Source organism: Camponotus vicinus, unplaced genomic scaffold (genome assembly GCF_025532165.1).
Source record: "Camponotus vicinus isolate PSW18456_S1 unplaced genomic scaffold, iyCamVici1.0 SCAF_1, whole genome shotgun sequence".
Taxonomy (NCBI): domain Eukaryota; kingdom Metazoa; phylum Arthropoda; class Insecta; order Hymenoptera; family Formicidae; genus Camponotus; species Camponotus vicinus.
The window spans coordinates 21983679-22005040 of NW_028141945.1; the positions used below are offsets into that span (position 1 = coordinate 21983679).

Consider the following 21362-nt stretch of genomic DNA (forward strand, 5'->3'; position numbering starts at 1 on the left):
ATCTCTCTCATCCGCATTATAAACGCTTCATATCCGTTAATTCATTTTGTTCAATCTAGCATTTCTTTCCGAGTAATTTTATTATTATTACAAAAAAAATTTTGTTGATTTGACTGATTATTTATGAATTTATCCAATAAGATTAACAATATAATTAAAAAAAAACAAAATTTTTAATATATATTCTTATTAAAAAAAAATAGATTCGGAAAAGCATTTTATGTACACTACATTATTGTTATTGTTCGATCAATTAAAAAAACTGATTTGAATATATATGATTTTTTTTGTGCCAATTCAACTGTGATTTAAAAATACAAATAGATAATTTATTGAATTATTAAAATCGTAAAAATATTTAATAGCAAATATTTCGTTTGTTGAAATATTATTTTATCATTTTATTTTACAAGGAAGCAGATATCGTTGAACTTCGTATTTTATATCAAATTGTGATTAAACAATTAAACAATTTCTTACATGATATACTGACATATTGAATTCATTACGTTACGGAATAATTCATAGAACATTATGTGTAAATATTTTATGGATTAATTGAAATATATTTCACAATTCAAACTTATCTGCATGTTTTGTCACTTTTCCTAAGTGATTATTCATTTGTGGTGCGTGACGTGAAATCATTGCGCATTACAAATCGAAATTGTGTTTCTAATTCGATTGACAATACAGATATTTATTTTAATGTGTTAATCGAAGATAATTTTGTTTTTTTATTAAGTGCTATTTTCAGTAAGGTGAAATTTGATCTTTTCACATTGAGAAACAGCTTTGTCTCGATAGCAAAACTATTTATTAAACTTAACAATGATTATATTATTTTGATTAATCTTTTCACTATCAAAAAGACGTACACATTTCGGTAGAAAAATAAAATTGTAGTGAAAAGTTTAATCAAAGTCCAACAATCTCCATGTTATGAATACTTTACATATATATTCGATCATGTGACGAGCCAAGTGATGGGTCAGATCCAAATCCCATCCCCGCCAAAAAACGTCGAACTTCATTTGAAAGTGACATTAAGCATAGCTGTTGTTTTACCCACGGTAAAAGCACATTTTCTATTATTAATAATTTAGAAGAAGTATGGTTTTGTCGATATATAAATCATCTTTAATAACTTTTAACAAAAGTTAATTGTATAAGTACAAATAAAACCTGTTCTTTCTAAAACAAAGTTTTATTAGTCCAATGAATATATTTTTTGTACAATTAAAAAATACAATTCTCTTTGTTTTATGAATCATTAAAATATTTCATTAAACATCGCTACGTTTCAGAACTATGTCGGTCTATTGAAAGTGGCGCAATCGAAAGAGAAGTCTGTTCAAATGGATCAAAGGGATAAGTCTTTGTTGTATCACATTCATTTTCCATTGCCTCAACCAATACCATTACTGACCGGAATATGGTTTAACCATCAACAATATTGTTCAGGTCCTCATGGTGAGTATTATACTGTTTTAAGAAACAATATCAATGTGCCGTATACATATTCGAGACTACAGTTGCAATTTTTCTCCAATTTTTTCCACATCAAGTTTATAGCATAATCTTGTTTCATATTTTATCGTCTATCATTCAAGCGAGTAAATATAAAGCTACAGATAGATATAAAGTTCGTTAAAGGAACTTTTTCATCTTTACTTAAAAAATTTTATAATAAACATGTATTCTTGGATGATTATTTTTTTCTCAAAAGATAATACAATTTCTTTTTAACATGTGTTATTCGTATTTCGTTTTAGCAACGGGACAAGTCGTGACTTCCATTACGCTGGATCACACTTTGTATCGATCTTCTGTGTTGCCGCACTCACAGAATTCCTATGATTCGCCGCATCAAAATCTAAACACAAATTTCCATCCCAATATCTTTTTGTCGACTCCGCAGCAGACAGTTCCCTTTTATATGTCAACGTTACATAGACCTGTCACTCAACGTCCGAAGAAACCTATTGCCCTTCAACGTCTGATCACTTCCTCCGATGAGATCGACAACAATCCATTTTTAACGCCACAAAGTTATATCTATGAATGCGGCATCAGCAATCAGCCAATCAACAGAAACATTAATCCGCTAATCGCCCAGGGAATGAAGACGTCACCGCGTCAGTGGCCGTGGTTAGTGGCGCTTTTTGTCGTGAAAATCATTGTCGTGTTTCAATGTGCCGGTTCCATTCTGACTCAAAAATACATTATAACAGGTATGTTTTAAAAAATCAAAAAGAGAAAATAAGAAGACTTACATAAGAAAAAATATGTAATTTGCAATTAACAATTCCATATTTTTTCTTAAAAACAACTATGTGTTTTCTTTACACCAATTGATTCCTCTCATTATTTTGTACATAAAAGTATTAAGGTAAGATAATCGAAAAATGAATATTTTACAAGATATTTTACGGTTTATGTAAAATTAAGAAATTATTTCAAGCATCATAACTCAAAAAGTACTTAACGGAAAGGTACTTAATTATAGTGTTTTGGAAAGCTCTCGAAATAAGCTACAAGAATGTACAAAAATATATAGGGTATTCCATTTAAAAAAATTGAAGTGACCTTCACGTGACCTTCAAATGACTCTTCAAGGTCAAACCAATGATACCATCTTATGGCCCCCTCGAAACCATACAACTTTTGTCTAAAACATTTTTCTCTATCTTGCTTATTTTTCGAGTTATTTGGCTGCCTAAGTTAAAATGGGTCACCCTGTATATGCGCAAAGGATTATATATTATTTATTTTTTAAATTTAGAAAAATACTTATATGCGTATGAGTGTGAGTGAATTTATATGTATTTATAAATATATATTTTAATAAAAATTAGTTTTGAATATTTTTGTATTTTGTTATTTTGTTAAGATATTAGAGAATACTGTAAAATTAATGTTAAAATTAAAAATGACGACGCAGTTAAAACACATCTCGGAAAAATTCTTCACTATTTGTCAATCTTGTCTTCTAAGAAGATATAAATTCATATAATTCAGATTGGCACGCTTTTAAAATAAATAAAAAGCCCTTTATTTTTTGTTACTTGTAGCAAAAAATTATTGATGCTTTACATTTCTGTAAAGGAAAAAATAAATTAGAAAAATGATCAAAGATTTTGCATTTACAATATGATTGGAATTAAAATATTATCACGATAGTATCGTTCAATTTCCCATGTTCTATTTCGTGCCGCATTGACATCTAACATCTGACTAGTTGACATCTGAAGACAATTGCATCGTCACTTATTGATGTCTTAACTATTCTCGTATCTTTTTATATTGTGTACAAATGTATGTACATCTTAATGCAAAATTAAAATATTTGTAAATTGAACATATATGGAATAGAAATCTGAAAAATCTCTGATGGTTATTTATGATTATAATTTATATAATTTTCTTGTATGTAATTTTTCAGAACTAGCAAAAGCAAGTAAAATCAAAAAAGAAACAATCGAGTTATCTAAGACATATCCCAACTACTCTAAAACATACGTGAAAATTGTTTAGCAAACATAATAAAAGGACATAAAAACAGTAGGTACATACTGTAGGGAATACGCGGGATATTATAGAAAAGTATCTTTTATTATGGCTTCTATTACAGAGGTATGATTCCTCGCAGGTCTCGACCACGACTGCCTCTTTTCGGTTCGCAATTCCTACCCCGTCTTTTGGGTCTCATACGTGGCCCAATCAGTTCACGACACACTCGGCTATCCAAAGAACGATCAACCGTCGCGAACATTCGAGATCAAAACACAGAAACGAGGCATTACAATAATAAGGTCAGAGCGCAAACACAATTCGAAAATAACGATTTAACGCGATCGTGGCAAGTCCTTCCCTACAATCGGCCGTTCTGGGCCAATGTCTGTCCTCAGACATCTGCGATGTCCTCGTCTGTCATGGATTCATCAGCGTCATCTATCCAACGTTTAATATACTCGGTTGCAGTGGATGTCTCATAAGGCCCTTCATGTTCGCCGATCTTTTCAACAATATAAGCGATCATTTCTTAATACTCTTTTGATTCGATACGGACCAAGATACTTAGGCGCGAATTTTAATCCAGGTCCAGCTTGTGTCCTTTTGATGGCAACGAGATTGCCAACAGTAGAAGATGAGGCTGATTTCCTTCGTCTATTAAATCCTCGGCGATTTTCTTGCTGAATTTGGCGGATATTCTCCTTAGCTCGGTTTCGTAATTCATCCCGATCTTCTTGGAAAATACTGATTAATTCCCTCTCTAACATCTCACGAATAGAGGCATCGTTTTTCATTTTAATGTCTGCCCCAAAAAGTAAATTAAAGGGCGTCGTCCCGATACTTCTGTGTGGCGTAGCATTCAAATATTTCTGCGCTGTATCCAAGTACCTATGCCATTCTTCTGGTCGAGGAATAGATAATTTTGTCAATAACGAGATCACCGTTCGATTAACTCTTTCAACTTGTCCGTTGCCTCTAGGAATACCTGTGGTAATACGAATATGCTGGATTCCCTCTATCTTACAATATTTCTGAAATTCGCTGGATGTGAATGCTGAACCGCGATCTGATATTATTCTCCTGGGATTTCCAAAAATGCACGATTGTTTTCTTAAACACGTCAGCAGCTCCGCAGCGCTAGCAGTTCTAATCGCGTAAAACCAAACAATTTTCGTAAATGCATCTACAATGGCTAATATATATCCATATCTCTTACGCGTTGAAGGAAGCGGTCCTAAGTGGTCCAGATGGAACGTATCGAAGGGAGTCTCGCCCTTTTCAATGGGATGCAACAGTCCCTCCTTTTTACCATGCTTCCTTTCGGCCAGGATACATGGAACACAGTTACGAACCACTTTCTCGACTCTCACTTTTAAATCTTGTAACCAATAGTCTCGTCTAATTATTTGTTCCGTCTTAGTCGTCGACAAATGTTTCTCGTCGTGTATCCGCTTGATGATCTGCGAATGCATCGGTCGCGGCACCACCATTCGTTCTTCGCCGTCAATTAATTTAAATGAAAGCCCTGCTCTTGTCACAAATCCATCGGCCTTTCCAGCCTCGGCCAACCTAATTATTTCTCGCAGAAAGGCGTCTTCCTGTTGAGCTCTTCGAATTCGTGACGTCATACTATCTTCGCACTCATTCAACATACATACGGGTAACGGATTTCTACTCAATGCGTCCACATGCGTCATTGCCCTCCCTGAACAATGTTCAATCGCATAATCAAATTCTTCCAATTGCAAGGCCCATTTTGCCACTCGCACGCATAAATCTTTTTTATTCATGGTTAAGCTAAACGCTCTACAATCTGTCACAATTTTAAAAGATATTCCTATCAGATAAACGCGAAATTTCTTTAAGGATTTAATAATTGCAAGCACCTCGAGTTCATAACGAGATATTTTACGGTTTATGTAAAATTAAGAAATTATTTCAAGCCTCATAACTCAAAAAGTACTTAACGAAAACGTACTTAATTATAGTGTTTTGGAAAGCTCTCGACATAAGCTATAAGAATATGCAATAAAAAATAGGTAGTTCCATTTAAGAAATTAAAGGTGTCCTTGACCTCACCTTAACGATGCCATCCAAGGTCAAACCAATGACACCATCTTATGTTCCCCTCAAAACCATACAATTTTTGTCGAAAACGTTTTTCTCTAAAATGCTTAGTTTTTGAAAGAAAAGGGGTGTACGGGTGGTCTAGGACACCCTGTATATATATTTTATATATGAATTTGCAATGAGCAGCGACATATTTTTTCTTAAGAACAATCATATGTTTTTTTTATACTATCTGATTCCTCTTATTATTCTATGCATAAAATTATTAAAGTAAAATAATCGAAAAATGAACATTTTATCAGATATTTTATAATTTATATAAAATTATGTCAACTTAAAGAATCAAATATCTCGTTAACTGTTCAATTTTTGACTATCCTATCTTTATAACTTTTTACACGGAATATTGCGAGGAATCGATTTATATAAAAAAATTAGGATGGTTCCATTAAAAAAATATGAAGATAATCTTGAAATTTCTGAAACGCTTCCACTTACGAAAACAATATTACTAGCATATCATATGGTCCTTTTAATCGTACAATTTTCGTAATTACAATTTTTTCATATCTATAAAAATAGCGTAGATATTTCAAGTGAGCAAAGTTATATATATATATATATATATATATATATATATATATATATAGTTATATAAATATGTGTGCGTGTCTATGTGTGTGTGTGCGTGTGTAGCGTATACGGGAGTTATGTCAGCAAGCGAGAAGATAATAAGAGAGAGCGAAATGGCAATGAGAGCGAACGAGATAGCAATAGCACGAGTAACGAAGACTTGGAAATCGAGTCTTTCTTACAGCCTGGCATACTATTTCTCTCTCGCTCGCTCCTATTACTATCTCGCTCGCTTCTGTTATTGTTTCACTCGCTCTTACGTACTCATGTATTATCATGCTCATCTCGTTATCAAATCTGCCGCTGGCAAGCGGCCGATGACAAATTATGACAAATAAATAAGTTAATTATTTTAAGATATATTTATAAGGGTATGGGAGTAATTTTAATGGAATAATGAAAATTTTGCGATTAAAATAACATCAAACACTGTATCAATCGGATAAACGTAGTTAAATATATAATCAAAATTTTTATTATCAGACCAATTAAAAATTATCCGATTTACGTCGTGTTTGATATCATTTTAATCGCAAAAATCTCAATAATTCATTAAAATTACTTTCAAATGGATAAAATAAAAAATAGGAGTTTCAGTTTTTATTTTATAAGATGTTTACATTCGCGAGGAAGCCGAGTCCGCTTATCTTTACGACCTGTCAAGTGCGAGAGCGACAGCGAAACCGCGAGTCGAGAGCGAGCGAGATGACCTATCATCAAAGAATTCCGAAGTCTCTTACAATCGGCTTCTTCACTTCCTCTATCCATTCGCAATTTACGAGATTATAAAGTAAAAACTGAAACTTTTATTTTTTATTTTATCAATATGAAAGTAATTTTAATGAATTATTGAGATTTTTGCGATTAAAATGATATCAAACACGACGTAAATCGGATAATTTTTAATTAGTCTGATAATAAAAATTTTGAATATATATTTAACTACATTTATCCGATTGATACCGTGTTTGATGTTATTTTAATCGCAAAATTTTTATTATCCCATTAAAATTACTCGCATACCCTTATAAATATATCTTAAAATGATTAACTTATTTGTTTGTCACAATTTGTCATCGGCCGCTTGCCAGCGGCAGGCTTGATAACGAGATGAACATGACAGTATATGAGTACGTAAGAGCGAGTGAAACAATAACAGAAGCGAGCGAGTAGTAATAGGAGCGAGCGAGAGAGAAATAGTATGCCAGGCTGCAAGAAAGACTCGATTTTCGAGTCTTCGTTGCTCGCTCTTATTACTATCTCGCTCGCTCCTATTACTATCTCGCTCGCTTCTGTTATTGTTTCACTCGCTCTTACGTACTAGAATATTAATATAATATAACATTGAGAGAAAATAATCTTCTGCATAGCCATATAATTATGATTATATGATATTTCTACAATCATTCTTGGCTACGCAGCAAATATATAAACTTCTATGATTGCAGAAATACTATATAATCATAATTATGTGACTACGCAGAAGATTCTCTCTCACATTATGTTATGTTATTGTTGTATTATTTATTATTATGACTATGCTGCAAATAAACATAATTATTATTAATAAATAATACAACAATAATATAACATAATGTGAGAAAAAATCTTCTGCGTAGCCACATAATTATGATTATATTAATATTTCTGCAATCATAGAAGTTTATATGTATATTTGTTGCGTAGCCAAGAATGATTGTAAAAATATTATATAATCATAATTATATGGCTACGCAGAAGATTATTTACTCTTGCATTATGTTATATTATTTATGTAAAAGTTTATATATTTGTAGCATAGTCATAATAAATAGTACAACAATAATATAACATAATGTGAAAGAGAATCTTTTGCGTAGCCACATAATTATTATTCATCACGATACGATGATTTTTCGCCGAGCATTCGCATTTGAATAAGAAGGCAGCTTTTTACTTTAAATGCGAATAACTCTCCAAAAAATCATTGTATCGAGACGAACAAAAAAGCATTTTAAAAAGGAGACTCTGTGTACTATCATATGCGTTTATCTCATTGAGCTGCGACATCAAACTCTCGCCATGTGCCGTGGTGAACTCGGGCCATTTTTTTTCAATTTTGTATGCTCTCGTTTTGTCATCCGCCATTTTCAGAAAAATTGTCGTACAAAATTGCGATATAAAATTTCGAAAACTAGAAATCCGAACCTTTAAAATGCTTTTCGTAAAATCCTGCTAGCTATATTATTATATATATTTAACTCAAAATATGGTCAAATATATATAATAATAAAATATGTTTATTAGTCGTATAATATTTTAGTTGTAAAATCAGGTGTGTATATATTATTCGTGCAACAATTTATTAACGTTTTAAAGACTTAGATTATACCATTTATAGAATAGAATTTTGTAAACATTTTGTTTATAAATGAGATTTTTCTCATAAATTATATACGTTTTCAATAAACGTTTCTTCGATTACATAAATATACGATTTTAAGAAATAAAATAGATGCAGATACATTCTAGAAATTAAACGTTTCTTTTTCTATTCTTATATAATATTTTTTAACGCAAAAAATCCGTTTTGCTTTATGCAAACGTAATAAAAACGTATATTATACGATTGTATAAAAACCATAGAAATTAAAACGTTTATCTGATATACTTATATCACATTTATACTAACTTTACGTTTAATAAATGTTTAATATTCCATCATGTGTTTATTGAGTATAATACTTATAATATGTTTTTGCACTTATTTATTTATTATATCCGTAGAATTAACAATCGCTGTTTGCGATTTAAAAATATTAATTTGACTTTAAAAACCTCAGTTTCTTCATATTATTTTCCGGAGATGATATATAACATTATTTTAGAAAGAATCTCTTTTCTTCCTAAATAATTAAGAATGGATGTTTGTCTCTTTGGCACGCTGTTTCGACCAAATGCAACGTGATAACGATACATTTTTATAACATCGCGATGAATTATGATTGCACATTCATCACGTGGATAGCATCGCACTGTTCAGGTATCTACAAATAAAACATACATCCCTCTCAGTCTTCTGACAGCGACACAACTCTACGCTTTTACATGATACATTTTGCACTATGAATATGCTTCCTTCACCAATTTATTTAATAAAAAGATTGTAATTGTCGATTAATAGAGAAAAAATAGAGGGAAAAATTTCGACAAGAAATAATCTTGTAAAAGGAACCGTTAAGATGTCTTCATAATTGCAACCTATCCATTTTTATATATATCCAAAAATTGATTGTTTTGAAAAAAAAAATATAAAGTGTATTTTAAGAAGTTGTGAAAAATTCATTTGATTTCGTATCTTGCATAACTTTATATATTACATGTATTTTACGGCATAATTAATTAGGTGCTTGAAACTGGTTTTAGCGAAGTTTCTCAACAACGATATGTTTATATATATGCCTTAACCCCCCTGTAACATGAGAATTCAGTGATATATATAAGCCTTAAGCCTGTAACATGAGAATTCAGTGATGGTTCATTATTCGTTCGATTGCAACGTACAGTGCTGCATTGGAGTCTGTTTTCAAACGTAATATTCAAACATAATATTTATTAATCTATTATATACAATAGTCTTTATTAATCTAGTCTTTATTAGTCTAGTCTTTATTAATCAATTATACAAAGTATTTTTTTTATAAACCTTAACATAATACTACTATTACATTGTTAATTATATTAATATTAAAAGTTTGAAGAAATCTATATTTTTTCTTACCAGATAATATTTATAGATAATAAAGAAAATTAAGATGTTTTACAAATAATTATTTTTTTAAATTATATATAGAAAGATAAACCATACGGCAAATAAACTCTATTAATTTAAACTAATTTTTATTGTGATTATAACAATACGGATTGCAAACAATTATTTGTTTATATTAAAGAAGCAATTTTACTTTTTTAAATAAAGACATGGACATAAGATCCTAGGATAACCACAGTACTTACTAATGGTAGATTCTTCAAATCATTTGGAGACATTTTTTTTCAATGTTATTGTCGAGAGGAAATATCATTGCATGTTTTCAATTTTTACTATCATATAGCTTTGTAATTAAATTTTAAATTGAAATTCTATTAAAATAAACTTCATCCGAAATTAATTAAAGAATTAACTGAAGTAGTTTTGTTAATCTTTTAACTCTACCAAATTTAGTTTGCAAAAAATATTTTTTTTTAATCACTTATTAATTAATAAATTATTGCTTCAACATTTTCGGAGAAAAAATCGTCTCCAAATGATCCCATGAATTTATTATAATAGAGTTATATTTTTTGTAAACATGTTGACAGTTTATTGATTATAATTTACATAAAGCTTAAAAAAATTTAATGCTCAAATTAAAAAAGTTTGTATACAGAATGTCCCAGGGTCACCATACCAACAATAAACTCTATTATAATATAATATCGACAGGGATGGGAAAGTTACTTTTTAAAAGTAACTCGTTACCGTTATTCGTTACCGAGTAAAAAAAGTAACTCGTTACCGTTATTAGTTACTTATTTTTAAAAGTAACTAGTTAGCGTTACCGTTACTTCAAAAATAACGATTCGTTATTTTTCCCGTTACTTTTAATGTTAAAACAAGATAGAATTAAATAAAAAATTTACTTTGGTAATATTTTTTATTAAAATATTAATATAAAAGCAAAATTCTTTATTTTAAATTTACAAAACCGTAAAAAATTTAAAGAGATATAGATTTTAAAGCACTTAACATGTAACTTCACATGTAAATAAAAAAATTTTAATTTTCATTAAATTTATAAATACAGCTAAATTTGCATTCTTTTTGTGCTCTCGTCCGATATTACGTCAAACTTATAAGCTGGCCAATCACATCCATTCCTCAGACGACTGAAATAACTGTGATTGACCAATGATGTCATTAATCGCTCCAGAGGTGGCTGTGAAGCTGGCATGACAATCTACGAATTTTAATGTTCTTGACCAGTATGACATTTAGATCAGCATGACATTTAGACCATTCCGACCGTTTACTATTTTATAAATAATTATTTAAAAAATCTCTGCTTGAAAAATGTTTCTAAAGAATAGAACTTTTATAGAACTGTCCAGAACTGCCGTTAAAACTACGGAAAATCATCAGCACGACACATTTTTACTAAGTGTCGTGCTGGTCGAGGACATTAAAAATTCATAAAAAATTATTAATTATTGAAATATCGGTCTGAAATTGCATATATAGGCTGAACTATAGCAGAATTATTAGGAACTCTTGCTAAAAATAATAATATTCAACGCGTTTTGGTTCTTTAGAGGGAAGAGTGTCGTGCTAGATTCGCAGTTAGCACGACATTTTTTCGATTTCGACTTTTCAATATAAGGAATGCGGAACTCTTTAATTTTTATCGGGAACTGTAGAACTATGAAAAGTGCTATCAGAACTCTTAGTATTTTTTTGAAATTCGTGGATTGTCGTGTCAGCTTCACAGACACCTCTCAGAGCAATAAATTTCATCCGAAATATTATCGAATTTTATATGAATGTCGGTCGATGACTAAAAATTGAATATGACAGAAATACGATGTCCTAAGTATTTTCAAAATATGAAAAGTAACGGTAAAAGTAACTGTTAAATTCGTTATCGTTACTAAAAAAATGTAACTACATTATCGTTACAGTTACAGAAAAAAAAATGTAACGCCGTTACCAGTCCGTTACCAAAAAAAAGTAACTATAACGGTAACGGCGTTACAAGTAACGCGTTACTTCCCAACCCTGAATATCGATATCTCTAGATTTTCACGAAGCATGTTAATATATTTATCTGCCGTTAATGTACCATCAATTTTTACTAAATTTCCTACTCCTGACCATGCAAAACAACCCCAAATCATAATACTGCCTCCTCCATATTTTACTGTTTGCTGCAAGTGACGCTCTTGATACTCTTCTCCGGGTTTTTTCCATAGTCTAAGCCTTGTTTTCCGATTAAATAGCTCAAATTTACTCTCGTCGGACTATACAACTTTTTTCCAAAAGTCAATTGGCATGTCTACGTACTTTTTTGCAAATTTGAGACGCTTTATTTTATTATTACGCTTGTTGATAAAGGGCCGTTTTCGTGCAAGTGAAGGCAAGTTTCGGCTGTGAAAATTTGCTTCACGGAGTCTTCGCTCAATAGTTTTATTTGATACATTCAGATGGAAGTTCTCTCGAATTGCACGTGCCGTTAAACATGGATTTTTCTTAATTTCTCGTACAATACGAGAGTCATCTCGATCTGTAGTCGCTCGATTTCTTCCTCTTCCTGCTCTATCCGCAACAAAACTAGTCTCTCGAAACTTTTTCAATAGCTTTTGCACTTGAGTTTTGCTTACTTTAAATTTTGCTGCTACTTTTCTTTGCGAAGAACCTTTCTGTATATCTTTTATAATTAATTTTCGTATTTGTGCACAAGTTTATTCCTAGTCCATGTTAACACGCGAATTTTCTCAGTTAAGAAACAATAAGCGAATGAAACGCGTATTACAATGTCACACAACACAGTATATAAACAAAACACATAATTCGCCTAACGGAGAAAATAGAGTAAGTTGCAGTGCCAACTAAGATAGCGGTCTCTTTATTTTGTCCACGTATAAAATGCAACATTCTTGAAAAAAAGTCCAAAAAAATTACTCTAACAAAAATGTTATTTTTTGTTATATGGATATTAAAATTAAGTTGATAAATAATTATTTGAGCCAAAAACATTCAATGTTTTTTTACGTTTTTATAGTTTTTAGAGACAAAAATTTACAAAATAAAAGGTGGTCTCTTTTTTTTTGTCGGGCATTGTATATATATATATATATAAATATATATATATATATACACCATATTTCTTATTTCATCCATTATTGTATATGTAAGATAACATTATCATATAATTGTTATTTTAATGTTTATTTAGTTTTATTGTTTTAATTGTTTATATTATCAAAATAATATTACATTTAAAATATTGTTCAAGAAGACATTTTGCGAAATAAGTGCAAATACATTTACAGAATATAGTAAAATCTGAATAGATGGAGCAACGTGCAACAGAATACACACACGGTGAACACTTCGTTTATCGATCGGAAAACACAATAACTTTATTTAAAACAGAACTTGTACATATACATATATAAGTTCTGTTTTAAATAAATTTATTGTTTTCTCTTAATTAAATGTTATGTGTCTATCTAAGAGCTTTGTTATGTATCTGTTCCATGTTTAAATGTAAAAAGGCATGAACAACTTGTTTCATATTTAGTAGAAATTCTCTCTGTAGATAAACATTTTATAAATAGCGCAATACATAGTATATTTTATAAACAAATATCTATTTTGTTCATAATAATCGCACCAAAAATATTTTATCTTGTGCTATCATCGAGAATCATGTTTCTCACATGTCAATCTCTTCTCGCGGCAACAGGCTATTTCTTTTAGTTTAGAAAATTAATTAAGGTGATTTCTTTTTATTAGGACACCCTATATAGATGTAACATATATATACGGCAACTACTTCATCTTGGAAAATCATGGATTACAAACAAAACAATGAAGCTGAAATGCACAAGACGCCGATACAAAAATTTTACGCCGGACAGTCAATCTTCATTACAGGTATTTATTATATAACTGAATAGAATAAAAAATAGTAAAATAAGTAGATTAGATAATATGTGAATAATTTTGATCCACACATATTAAATTTAGAAGAACAGTTCCGTTGTGCAATAGCAATCGTCACATCAGAAATGGTCCAATTATACCAAAAAATCTTATCCTCAGAGCGAATATGTGTATACAAATAAAAAGTCTGCATTTCGAACATATGCTTTAAAACATTTATTGATCTATTTTAGAGCCAAAAAAAATTTTTAGAACGTTGAAACAATAATTTTGGATCAAAATTATTCACACATGTTATTTAATCTACTTATTTTATTTTCATGCAGTTATCATGCATAGTTCTGTAAAACTTTTATCAAAATAATAAAACAGCGTATATGCTCAAATGCTGCGCAAGCTGTGCGCGCGCCGCCTCTGATTCATGCGTAATCTAAAACACATATTCGTTAGCTTAAAGTTGCTCTTATTAAAAAAATAATATTCAGATGCAATTTTGTCAAAAGAAAATGTTGTTTCTTTTGGCATGAACTATCACGCTGTGCATTCCGCGTCCGCGAATTCTGGTACATTCTGTATATATAATAATAGATGTCATGTATAGATTTAATATGTCATATTTAATTTAAATACTTAAATACTTAAACTTTAGTCAAGTTAACAACTTTTTCTCAGTGTAATAGAAAACTGATTACCGATATGTGTGATGTGTGAAGGGTATGTGTGAATAAGTAATTAAGTATTTGTGTTAAACTACGTTATTTCATTAATTTTTAGACTTATGAAATTTCTTCATTAATAAACAAATTAAACTTTCATTAAAATAACAATTCAATTAAAATTCAATTAAAATTCAATTAAAATCCAATTAAAACATTAGTCTCGATATTATTTACATATTATATATTTATCGATTTGAAAACAGAATTAGATGTAAGTTTGTGCCTGAAAAATAGTCATGCGATGCTCTTTACAAATCTTTCCTATCCTTACATAAAATAGTGTTTTGTTTATCTAGAATATAAATCGGCTAGAAATATTGCGCAGTCCATTAACCGCACAGTTAAAATTGAGTACGACAATCGTAAACTTAAACAATGACGCACATGAGTCTTATGCATTATACCGCAAATTCTTACGCTTAAATCTACTTTGTTCTATATATATATATATATATGTATATTTTCCTTATATATATATATATATATATATAAGGAAAATTATTATCGCTTTCGTGTAATAAAATAAACCTAGATTTAGAATAAAAGAAATAAAAATTTTGTTAAAATTATTGTATCATTTTACAATAATTTTAACAAAATTTTTATTTCTCTTATTCTAATTCTAGGTTTTTTTCATTACACGAAAGCGATAATAATTTTCCTTACAGCTTGATTTTAATTCAGATAACTTTTGTTTCTTTTCTTTGTTGGTGTGTGTGTGTATGTATCTTATTCTATGCTGTAAAAAAATTTATGTTTTATCAAAAAAATTAGATAATTTATCTTCACCGTTAGATTTTCAGCTCTTTACGTGCTTTTGTACCTCTTCTAAAATATTTGATCGCATTGTCTATAACTAGATTATCTTAATAAAGAAAATTTATTCTGCAAATACAAACTGATTTTTACAATAAATTATTTAAAATTCGCAAGTATCTAAACAGCTATTATTGAAGTCATTGATGATAACCGGTTTACTTTTAACCAATAATCTTAACGGTAAGATATTTTTTTTTGACACATTAAAACATTTATATTTATATTTATAAAGATCATATATTTGATTTTTTAAATTTGCATTTTCAATTGATTTTATTTTTATCTACATGACCATGAAACATAAAACAATATAGAATCCTAATCATACATTTAACGTATTAGCAATTTTAACTAGTTTTTAATAGTAATAAATAGTATCTCTCTTTATATTGATTAGCTAAATATTATCTTTGAATCACTCTATTCTTTTCAATCCTTATAAATAAGCCAGTTAGTAAATACTACAAGTTAATTTTATGTATATAGTTTATAAATCTATCTTTATTTTGTATCTTTATTTTTAAGAATACAACTATAAATTTGATCAATAAAAATGGGCTGTTGTTAGTGATTAGGTTTCTATCTTTCAATTAAAGTTAATAAAATAAAACAATGTTAATCATTTCCAAGTGATACAAATAAAATTTGCAATTTCTTGATAAAAATCAATTTTCTTTATTTCATCGACAAGAGTGATATGCGTAATCATTGATTGCACATTTTTATAAGTAAGTTTTATTTGAAATATTTGCAACATTATAATTAGAATCAATCATAAATCAACTAAAGATTTAAAAAGAAAGATTTTTGCACTTACAAACAACTGTAAATTGTTTGTAAATTGTTTTTATACTGCTTTACATCAATTACTACGCTGATGATTTACTAATGATACAGACTTGTAAACACTGAAGTTGCAAATAACTTTTAATTTAAAAATTAGATTGATAAGCAAACAGCAATAAAATTTTTGAATCATAAAAATCTCAAATTTTCTGCATTACTTAGATCTTGGATTTGATTTCGCTGTGAAAAAGCGACTTTTCGACTTATTTTTTAGATTGCTTTACTCTATTATACAGCTGCTTTCCACTGATAATTCAATCTGTCTTTTCAATAGATTTAAGCATTTATCCGCTTATGAGAGATTCCACCTCGGATCATATCTTCTTTAGAGGCTAAAAGTCTCATTATATTGGGGAATAATTTAGCAAAAATCCTTTGAAGAGCATTCCCTTTGTTGAATTAGTTACCCTAAAATCATTGAATTGCTCTCCATTAAATCATTCAAAAGAAACTTTGCAATACATTTCCTAAATGTCAAACGATAAAAGTTGGCAGCTTATAGACTTCTATCAACTGCTTCTGTCCTTTTAGCTAAATTTCACATTGTCACTCTAACATATTCATTCTTATTTTATTTTTTATTCAATATATTTAATTTTTATTTATATTTATATTTTAGTCTTCATTTTGTTTTCTATTTTTATTACTCTATTTTTTGTATTCTCAATTTTTTCAATTTATTACACTATTATTTCATTTTATTATATACTTTATGTACCATGCGTATGTTCGTAGGAAAACTTTTGGAACAAAATAAATTACTATTATTAACTATCATTAATTATTATATATTAGTAACTCTACTACAAGTTCTCAAATTAAAATCTCTGTATTTAATATATTAATTAATAATTTAAAATTAATTTTCAATTGATAAATGTAAAAAACATTTCAAATATTAGTTTGTTTTAGTAACAATATACGTTTAATAATTTTGAAAATAGTATTAATTACTATATACATATAAATAATAAATTCGTAATACTAGAATTCTTACGAGACTCTTTCCTTACATTATCTTTCTGGATATTGTAATTAATACATATTACAGTTTATATTTAATTTTACTTTTCTATTTTTTTTACAGGTAGTACCGGGTTTCTCGGAAAAATGTTAATTGAAAAATTGTTACGAAGTTGTCCCGATATTTCTACAATGTATCTATTGATACGCCCGAAAAAGGACAAGTGCCCTGAAAGCCGACTGGATGACATATTTAAAAATTCGGTGAGTATCTAAAAAGCAGTAATATGATGTATTCATGAAACATTACTATGTGAATTTATAATCTGCAGTTGTATGATCGATTAAGAGAGGAAGTGCCTAATTTTCGCAAAAAAGTTGTGCCAATTATAGGCAATTTTGATGTTGAAGATTTAGGACTGTCCGAAAATGATAAGAATATCCTGATACGTGAGGTAATAATTCAGATTTCTCTTGCATTTGTATAATTATATTCAGCTCAAAAAAGTTATCGTATGTTTAAGAGATATATATTCTATGTAAATTAAAAATATTAATTATTAAGATAGTCAAAAATAAATCTTCTTTTTATATATTTGAAATATTACAATATAATATATTAGAAATATTAGATTTATATTAGAAAAAAATTCTTATTATATTTACTTTATATTGCAGGTGTCCATAATTTTCCACTTGGCGGCGACTATGCGTTTTAACGAGGAAATAAAAATTGCTACGACAATAAACATTATGGCTACAAATACCATTTTAAACATCGCTAAACGTATGTCAAACTTAAAGGTAATTTTATTTTGTAACAATAAATATTGTAAAATAATTGGGAAGAATATTATTAATTTTTATGAATTTTAAAGAAATAATTAAATCGATATTGACATTTATTTTGCAGTCATTCATTCACATATCGACCTTGTATGCACATTGCCACGATAACTCAATACTTATCGAGGAACGTTTTTACACATATCCTAATGATCATAAGGATTTTATTACATCAATGCGTGCTTTACCCAAAAACGATGAAAAATTATCTAGGTGCGTATTTTCTTTGTTCTCGATATATAATAAATAAGATAATAATAATAAACTTTCCATGTAAAAAAATAAATGTTTATAATAAATCAAAATTATTATAATAAATTACTGTAATATTATTATTTTGATAGAATGGCTTCATTGTGGCCGAATACATATACATGTACAAAAGCCATTACAGAGATTCTTCTCAGAGACGAAGGCAAAAACTTACCTATTGGAATATTTCGACCTGCAATGGGTAAAGAATTTAATTAATTATACATTATTTTATCATACTAATTTTTATATTAATTAATTTTTTAATTTATAATTCATCTTTATTATATATAAATCATCTTCATATTATATCATAAGATATATATATATATATATATATATATATATATATATATATATATATGTATATATAATGCAAATTCATTTTTATCGTATATAATTCATTTATATCGTAGATTTATCGTATATAATCTTGCGAGAAATATCATAAAATACATATACATTTCTTATGTGTAATATAAAAGTATAATTATTGTCATTAATAAATAAATTAATAATTAATATTAATATAACATAGTACTGAAAAAAATGAAATTTTAAGATGATAACGTAAAATCGCAAAAATATTGCAGATTATTATTAAGTGCAAGCTTTAACGAAAGAAAAATGAATATTTTTTCAGTCATGCCTAGCGCTAACGAACCGATCGTCGGATGGGGCGATAACTTATATGGACCAATTGGCAGTACAATATATATCCTGCTCGGTTTCACGAGATTTCAATGGTGCGATCCCGATATTATGGCGAATTTGGTGCCTGCTGATTTTACCGTAAACGCTTTAATTGCTAGTGCATGGGATGTCTCTAATCAATGCAGGTATAATCAAATATCATCAAGGAACGCACACATCTGATAATAACACATACAGTACTGGCCAAAAATATATCACCTTTATGTTTTTTAAGGATAACTTAATTCAATGTGCATATATTTCTATCTAATCACACATATTTTAATAATAGGTATATGGATTATTAAACGATAGATTTTTCATTCAATAATGAAAACAGCAACGAAAAATTAATTAAATATATATACACTTTGAATTAAGTTATCCTCAAAAAAAACATAAAGATATATTTTTGATTGGTACTGTCATTTCATTTTTGTCATAAGTAGTTTCGATATTAATTATTGTCATCAGATATTAAATATTGGCATCAATCTCAGTCCTATCTTTAGTCCTCAATTTTATTCTCAAAAAATTACAAAATATTTTATATAATTCATGTGATCTATTGTATCATTTCAACACTCGTGACAAGTTGATGTCAAGCATAAAATAATCAACCTTTTTTTTAATTAATACATCAACATATTTATGTAATATATATTGATTACATAAAATAAAAGTATTGGAACACGTGATTTATGATTAATAAGCGGTTTTTAAGAAAGGTTTTTTAATTTTTATAGGACAGGCAAAAATATGTTAATTTACAATAACCCAACAGCACCTAATGCGCCGACTTGGGGCGAATACATTAATAAAATGATCTGTTTAAATCAGAAATATCCCTTGAAAGATGCCATGTGGTTACCATTTGTTTTTTTAGTACCAGGAGAAATAACATATAAAATTGGCATTTGGTTCTGTCATTTGCTTCCGGCCTTTTTTGTGGACAGTGTAAGGATATGTGTAGGCCGTCGCCCGAGGTATTATAGAAACATATATAAATATTGATTATTCAACTATGTATGTACAATAATTTATCTCGAAATTGAACGAAATTTATTTAAATTTATTTAAACTTCTAAAAAACACATAAGGAAACGTAATAATCCTTTATATATATTTCAGAATGTGGAAATTGTATAATAAAATCCACAAAGCTATAAAGTTAATTGCATATTTTTCAATTACTAAATGGCATTTCACCGATGATAATGTTCAAACGATGTGGAAACGCTTGAATAAAGAAGATAAGCAATTATTTCCATTCAACATAAGGGAACTTGACTGGACAAAATATCTTATCGATTTTCACAAAGGTTTACGTCTTTATTTTTTAAATGAAGATGACAGTAATTTAGAAATTAGTCGTATAAATTATAAAAGGTAAAGAATTTCTTTTTTATCCTTATTAAAGTTAATTTGTTTTTAATATAAAGATTAAACTTCTCTTAAGGACAAAATCATGAATTTCAGGCTTTATTGGATACACCAAGTATCTAAAACTGTGTTAATTTTTTTCACTCTTTGGATTATCTGGATCATATTCGTCAAAATATTTGCATAGTTTCTCTCTATATGTAAATATGCTTTAATTTATTAATATTAATATAAATACACTAACATATATTATATATATGTATACTTTAATTTATTGATATTGATACACTAACATATAACATTGAACATATTTCTCTACATGTGTTGTTGAATTTATCGATGTTATATTATATGACATAAAGCATGTATGTTTTTATTTTACTTGCATGGTAAAAAATTTAAATATTTTAATATTTATTCTTATCAACTTATTTTCTTGAAATTCTTAAATAATTAAAATATCTCTATTTGAAAAGATAATTTTTGTCTTAACGATTATTGTTTAAACTTGTTTAAGACAAAAATTATCTTTTCAAATAGAGATATTTTATAATAAAACCATTTTCCTTCGTTATATACATTTATCTTAAAATCCTCAACTTTTTGTGAAAATTACAAAAAAATGATGTGAGTGAAAAATAGTGCATCTTATTTCGCATTACACTTGTTTTGTTATTGTCATTATGTTATCAAGATCTAAAGTAGTAAATATTTTCGCATTCTGCAGACGACTTAACTGATCCTCAATTAAAGGTAACGGGTAACGATCTTTTATAAATCATCTTTAATAATTTTCAACAAAAGTTAAAGTTAGTTGTATGACTGCAAATAAAATCTGTTCTCCTAAAACAAAATTTGATTAGTCGAATGCATATATTTTTTGTATAATTAAAAAAATACAATTTTCTTTGTTTTATGAATCATTAAAGTATTTCATT

The 21362-nt window shown here is 28.5% G+C and overlaps 2 protein-coding genes across 2 annotated transcripts; both read left to right on the forward strand.

Moving 5' to 3' along the window:
- The first annotated feature begins 65 nt into the window (after positions 1-65).
- On the forward strand, positions 66-13819 carry LOC145959551 (uncharacterized). The gene is made up of 4 exons (XM_083078514.1): positions 66-1073; positions 1308-1473; positions 1776-2234; positions 13754-13819. The coding sequence occupies exons 1-4, from the start codon at positions 987-989 to the stop codon at positions 13765-13767; spliced, it is 726 nt and encodes a 241-aa protein (XP_082934640.1). The 5' UTR covers positions 66-986; the 3' UTR covers positions 13768-13819.
- LOC145959546 (putative fatty acyl-CoA reductase CG5065) lies at positions 13767-20793 on the forward strand. Its single transcript, XM_083078499.1, has 10 exons — positions 13767-13894; positions 17375-17514; positions 17583-17705; positions 17929-18054; positions 18164-18309; positions 18441-18550; positions 18992-19187; positions 19788-20027; positions 20173-20430; positions 20521-20793. The coding sequence occupies exons 1-10, from the start codon at positions 13810-13812 to the stop codon at positions 20609-20611; spliced, it is 1515 nt and encodes a 504-aa protein (XP_082934625.1). The 5' UTR covers positions 13767-13809; the 3' UTR covers positions 20612-20793.
- Positions 20794-21362: the final 569 nt, after the last annotated feature.